General features: G+C 40.2%; 1 protein-coding gene across 1 annotated transcript; it reads right to left on the bottom strand.

The window, feature by feature from the left end:
* Positions 1-21: 21 nt before the first annotated feature.
* Positions 22-6244, bottom strand: LOC138604265 (uncharacterized). Its single transcript, XM_069676159.1, has 7 exons — positions 6233-6244; positions 4829-5126; positions 3559-4047; positions 2794-2856; positions 2409-2437; positions 2202-2297; positions 22-991 (listed from the first exon to the last, which is right to left on the bottom strand). Exons 2-7 carry the CDS (start codon positions 5124-5126, stop codon positions 941-943), a joined length of 1026 nt encoding a protein of 341 aa, XP_069532260.1. The 5' UTR covers positions 6233-6244; the 3' UTR covers positions 22-940.
* Between the last annotated feature and the right edge of the window lie 339 nt (positions 6245-6583).

Here is a 6583-nt window from a genome sequence, read left to right as displayed (position 1 = left end):
AGTTTTTTCTTGTTGTTTCTGGATCTCAGGATTTATTCTTTAAGCTGTAACAAACTTAAGACCACATTCAGACATTTTAACAACTGTAAATGCTGCTGTAAGACTTTGAATGGACAAAACAAACCAAATGAGGTATTTCTTTATTGCATGAAATGAAATATAAAGACTTTTTTTCAATCACTGAAATTTTCAGTTGGACCAAGAACTGAGTGAACAGTACACCTTTCACACCTGCCGTTTGGTCGTGACTTTGGGACTTAGTTTTTGCAACTCTTGGCAATGAAACCAAACGTACCTGCAATTACAAACCCAAAGAAAGATGGATTAGCTGATCCTGGATAACAAGAAGTTATTATTCTGGTCCAGATTAATCCCTGAATTCTACTGATAATCAGAATCACAATCAATAACCTGAACAACAAACATTTTAAATCGACGTCAGCAAGGTTCCTGAGTGGTATGCAGAAATAAAAACAGATTTTATTAACGTCTCCTCGTCGCAGCCTGCAGAACACCTCCCAAGTTTATTCACTGTCGGCATTACACATTAGTTTAAATAAAATGCAGCAACATCTTTGAATTGCATAAATACATAACATCACTTATGACCAATTATTAGGCTTGTAGTTTAATATCTTACTACAAAAGACACTGAAATATATGAGGCCCTATTATATCTTATAATTTAGTCAGTATTTTAAAGGAAAATAAAACCGGTAGCACAGCAAGTGACTCTCCCTGATGTTCAGCCTGTCACTCATGATACCATACATACATACCTACATACATACATACATACATGTAATAAACACACACCATCTGTTCTCTGATTTCAAATATGGTCTGAAAATCTAGAGACTTCTGGAGGATTGAGTCTGGAAATGTAAAATCAGACATGGTCATTGAAACAGAGTCGTCTCTGGTGGTGGATCCGGTTGGTCTACTTCTCGGTCTTCTTCTGTTTGGGCTTCGCCGCCGCAGCGGGACCAGGCTGAATAAACCAGAAACACAAGATTACAACACAACTGTAAAAAAACTCAGAGTAATTCAACTGCAGTTTCACCATAGACTGTGTATAAGAAGAGGTGAAGTGAAGCCAATGCAGAACTATCTGAAACCTGCATTCTCTGTGATGTCCAGCAGGGGGCAACTCACTTTTTCCCCTTGAGTTTATGGTCTCAATCTCTGGTTTCAAGTCTTCAACACAGAATGATGTTCATTTAGTAAATTGTGCTCCCATTGAGAGTCACACAGGCTATAAAGCAGGGGAGGATTTAGGGCGGGGCTACCTGTGATTGACAAGTCAGTAAAACAGCAAATTTGGAACGATGTTTGAGCGCTGCTTTGACGGACACGGGCGGAATTTGTAGCTGAGATGACGAGGAGTCGCAGAAGTTACAGACGGAGCATAGCATCGCGCCGGAAAGGGGCGGAGATTAGCGTGTTGACCCAGATTTTGTGTTCCCATCAATGTTGATCGGAGCCAAGGCAATAATTACCCGGGTCTGCTGCAGAGTCATTTGACCCGGGTTTTAATGCACATTGTAGCCTTTCCATCTAAGCAAAAGAGCAGGTATTTTGACCAGTGGGAAAGGGGCTTAAGAGGGCTCGGTTTGTTTAAAGTCAGTTTTAAGCTAGCTAACATTAGCATCCAGATTAAAATCATAGTTGTGAATTACGGGTGTAACTTAATAACCAAGCTAGCACTAGCATTAGCTGATAACCCCTCACTTCTCTCCAGCTCCACCTTCTCATCCATATATGGTCACTTCTGGCTCCAGAAAAACAAGATGGTGACTGTGCTCACACCCCCGTCCTATATACAGTCTATGGTTTACAGTGTCCCTATCCACATTCAGAGAAACCCTCACACTGTTTTTAGAGGTTAACCTCTCCTTAGAGACACCCGCTGGTAGTCTTTTGATCCGTGTTTTGAGGTAGACTTTTTGTACAGGAGGTTTGATCAGGATAAAAACTGATAAAAACTGGATTACCTGATCTGATTTTGAAATCCTTTATCTTTTTGAAGAACAAGTTAGATCCAATCTGAACAGATTACTTTTGAATATCTGGGCCCCGATGTGTGTTGGGCGGGTTTCATATTGCAGGCGACTCTCCACCTCTACTTCCTGTTAACGTCACGTAGACAGTCCATGCAACACATACACCAGCAACCATCTGATAAAAGGAACATTTTTCACCTCCTTCTTTGTCTTGATCGTGCTCTGAGCAGATTCCTTCACAACTTTGGCAGCTGTTGTTTTGCTGCTGCCTTTAGGATTAGTGATGGTTTTCTTCTGGACACAAAGAGGATAAAAAAAGATTTGCTTAAGCAGCGTAGGTCAAATGAGCATGTGTGCATGGTGTAGTGTTTATTAGGGACCTAATATGATGTCCTTCACTCTCACCTGGTCAGGTTGGCTGCTCTTCTGTGCATCTTTAGAGGAAGAAACAAACATCAGTGTTTATTGTTAGAGGTCAAACTGGAAGCTCAAAGGAAACGTCATTATGTTTAATGTTTCTTTGTCTTCCTGTACTTGTGGTGTTTGTGTTATTAGGTCTCTCCTTTAGCCTTGGACTGACCGTCGTATGGTGTCTAGATTTCTAACTTTATTATTTTCCTAAATTTGGCCTTGATACTTAAACTAAAAGGTAAACTGAGGAGGTGGTGGAGCTCATTAAAGGCGGTTTGAGTCGTCTGTCATCAACCATCAGAGCTGAGATATTACAAAGCGTCAGTTTGACAGACGTTTATCTTATAAACTATGATTCTCTTATGTGTGTTTCACGTACCAGCTGCAGGTTTTGTCTTATTGGCCACTGGTCCTGAGGCGGCCGCAGGTTTGCTCTTCGTCCCTGAAAAGACAGAATGAAAACATAAATACATCTCATATGGGAGTATTTAGAGACGGTTTTTGACAGAAGTCTTTAATGATTTCTCATCATGAAGACATTTTGTGTTACTTAAATATTTCTTTGATCTTCTCTCAGTTTTATCGTACAGCAACACAGTTTGTTCTGCTGCTCATCAGCATGAGAGTGTCAGTTCTTCCAGGAACAACTTTTTCTCGACTTTGCAATTTCGGCCAATTGCTGCAACTTTTCTGCCAATTTGAACTATCATCCGATTTCCTTGTGATTCCGTTGAGGTCTTCAATGTTGGTTAAACATTGAGGGGCACTTCTCCTGTACCTTTAATGTCTTTGGAACACTGCATGCTACAGAGGTGTTTGCTGTGAAGCTGATCCATGCTGACAAAGCTCCCATGTGATCGTCTCTCTTTCATGAGCTTCCTGATCCCACCTCGAACTACAGTCTTTATGGAGACTCAGGGATACTATAATAATAAATCCAGCATTCGATGTCGTCTTGTGTAAAAACACCAAAACTTGAAACCGTGAAATCAGTTTACAAACAGAGCAGGTCTGGGGCGTACTCTTTGTTGTATTATTCAGAGAGAGACCCAACATGAATCCACCATGAGCAACAAACACTTCCTTTAACAACAGAACCAGACTCACGGTGAACACACATCTGCCTGCTGTGTGTTTAACGTACCAGCTGCAGGTTTCTCCTTCTTGGCCACTGATCCTGAGTCAGCCACAGGTTTCTCCTTCTTGGCCACTGGTCCTGAGTAAGCCACAGGTTTCTCCTTCTTGGCCACTGGTCCTGAGTAAGCCACAGGTTTCTCCTTCTTGGCCACTGGTCCTGCGTAAGCCACAGGTTTCTCCTTCTTGGCCATTGGTCCTGAGTCAGCCACAGGTTTCTCCTTCTTGGCCACTGGTCCTGAGTCAGCCACAGGTTTCTCCTTCTTGGCCACTGGTCCTGAGTCAGCCACAGGTTTCTCCTTCTTGGCCACTGGTCCTGGGTAAGCCACAGGTTTCTCCTTCCTGGCCACTGGTCCTGAGTTAGCCACAGGTTTCTCCTTCTTGGCCACTGATCCTGAGTTAGCCACAGGTTTCTCCTTCTTGGCCACTGGTCCTGAGTTAGCCACAGGTTTCTCCTTCTTGGCCACTGATCCTGAGTTAGCCACAGTTTTCGCCATCTCTGAAAAAGTCATTTTAAAAATAAACAAAACTTGCATGAATAAGCTTCTGTGTGGCTGTTAATAATTTGTTAGTTCAAACCAAGTAATCTGATTGGACGAGAGGCATTCCATGAACGCTAGTATAGAAAACAACAGCACTGGGACTGACATGAATGAGCTGCAAAATAGTTGTTTTTGGCTGAAACAAAAATAATTATCTTTTGTTTGTAACAGTTTTTTTTACTGTATTGTGCAGAACTGTTGTATTAAAATATAACAGTTGCGTCTGTGCTGATATTCTGTATAACAGCAGTGTTATTGATAGTGTTAGTGATATTGCACAAGTGTTTCTGAATTGTTCTGGTCGTTTTTTTAAGAACTTTCGGAGCTTTTCACATTGTTTTGTATAATTTAATTAATTTACATTTAGCCATTTATTGTTTTTTTGTTTCAGGAAGATATAGGATTAAGTTTTATACTATTTGTGGTACTAATATATTCAAGTATTTAGGCTTTTATTTTGGTAGAATCTGTAGTTTTTGCACCAGGTGACGTGCATATGTGGGCAGGTAAGATAGGTTTAGGTATAGTTTTTTAAAATGAGGACGCCAGTTATCACGGATTGTAGGACAAAAAAGTTGAATGAACAAGAAAAACGTGTTTTTGCCTGGAGCGTTTGTTTGATCCTGCGTTCGATCCACTCCCCCGAGCTCCTGTGGCCGCTTTGATTTTGAGTTTTGTTAGTTGACGAGCCACTAAAAACTGTATTGTGTGTTATTTCATATGTAATTATGAGCTGACCCTTGATTTTCTGGCGTTGTTTCTTCAGTTTGTCCACGTGTGGGCGGAGCTTCTCCTGGACTGCAGCGTCCATCCTGGGTATCTCCTTCATCAATTTCTCTATCATAGATATCGAGCTCTCTGCCCCGTAGTACTGGATGATTAATTGAGGGAGCTCCACTCTGACCTTGTCTGCCTTCACTCCTTGGGGGATTTTGACCAGATGGAACAGCATCTTCTTGAATTCTGACTCGTTCAGCTCCTCCATGATGGCGGTCAGGTCTTTTTTCCACCTGGTCTCTAAAGCCATCAGTGACATCTGAAACAGGAAACAGAAACCTGAAGAGCCTTGAGGACACTCTCAGAAATCAAAAGATAACGTATAGAGCATCTCTACTTTCCGTCTTTTCATGTTCATGTTCTTCTACTTCCTGCTTTACTATTCTATCTAAATATGTCTGAAAAAACTCAACTGTAGAAAACATTTGATCTCAAACTAAAAAGTGGAGTTTACAATGTAACAATTTTATTCAGCAGAGACTTTAGTCCAAAGCGACGTACATCTGAGAGTTAATACAACACAAGCAACGATCGAGAGAGGCGGGAACGAAGTCAGTGAGAGCCAACACACAGCTTTTGTTTTAATCTAAACTTATTCAGCCATGTTCTTTAAACACAATACATAAATCAATAACAGTTCAATTATATACAACAAAACAATGAAAAGGTCAAACATCATCACTATTTTTTTCAGTACGGACGAGCTACGACTTGTGAAATACATTATTCACACCTGCCACCATGTACAGTCAAAATTTTCGATATGTTGATACTTTTCGATATCGTGCTTTAAAACGATACAATCGCCGTTATTTTAACATTCGCTAGCACTGAAAGATACCGAGGCTTAAAAAAAACAACAGATCTACAGTCAGAGAGAGAGTAGCTGTGGTTGAGCGACAGAGACAGGAAGTGAAGAGAGCAAGCCCCATTAATGTTTTTCTACTAGCATCATATCGACGTTTGACATTCTGGTATGTCTACGAGCTTAGTACAGTACACACTGAACAGTTTATTTCAGTAATTGGCAGTTTAAAAACAAACAGGTTTTAATGTTTCATTCAGGTGTGAAATCCAGTTAGTCAGGTAGTGTTCAGATTTAGTTGCATCTCTATTCATGCACTTACGGTAGCAGTGCTTAAGGCGGCGAAAAATGGAAAAGATGAAATAATCTGCGATCTTTGCTCAAAGCTATTATTTAAACAACTGATCCCACAGTTTTTGCATATTCACAGGTAACTCAATTAAAATGGCTCCTCTTTCTAAGACATTTTAAATATAACCAATTGACAAATCTGACAAGTCAGCTTTATTGACAGTTCAAAGTACACAGACGTTAAAATAATCAATAAATATAATGCTTACAAGTTGGTGAAAACAAACATACGTATACAGAATGAAATACTTAATGGTTATATTACTCTTTTTAAGTTTAGTGTTTTTTCTACTCAAACTTCAATGCTTCTTTTATTCGGCGGCGTTCAGCACATTTACCGTAAGTGCATGAATAGACGCGCAACACAATCATTACGGCGACCACAAGCGTTCATCAGAACAAAAACAATTCATAATGCTTTGCTTTTCCCTTATATCTTGATCACTCTCTTCATCCATATGTAATTCATTATCATTTTTTTCTTACTGTATAATCTGCCATGCTGTTTTGAGATCTGCGTGCACAACTAAACAGTTAAACACGGTAAAATGATTCGACTC

This window comes from Semicossyphus pulcher, unplaced genomic scaffold, assembly GCF_022749685.1.
Source record: "Semicossyphus pulcher isolate SPU_LCO1_2020_fin unplaced genomic scaffold, fSemPul1.0.p SCAF_10, whole genome shotgun sequence".
NCBI lineage: Eukaryota > Metazoa > Chordata > Actinopteri > Labriformes > Labridae > Semicossyphus > Semicossyphus pulcher.
This window is presented reverse-complemented; position numbering and strand designations above follow the sequence as displayed.

Coding starts and splice junctions, on each gene's coding strand:
- LOC138604265 (XM_069676159.1), bottom strand. CDS start 5,126: ATGTCACTGATGGCTTTAGAGACCAGGTGGAAAAAAGACCTGACCGCC. Junction 4,048..4,828: donor ACAACGCCAGAAAATCAAGG/GTCAGCTCATAA, acceptor TGACTTTTTCAG/AGATGGCGAAAACTGTGGCT. Junction 992..2,201: donor CGATCAAGACAAAGAAGGAG/GTGAAAAATGTT, acceptor TGGTTTATTCAG/CCTGGTCCCGCTGCGGCGGC.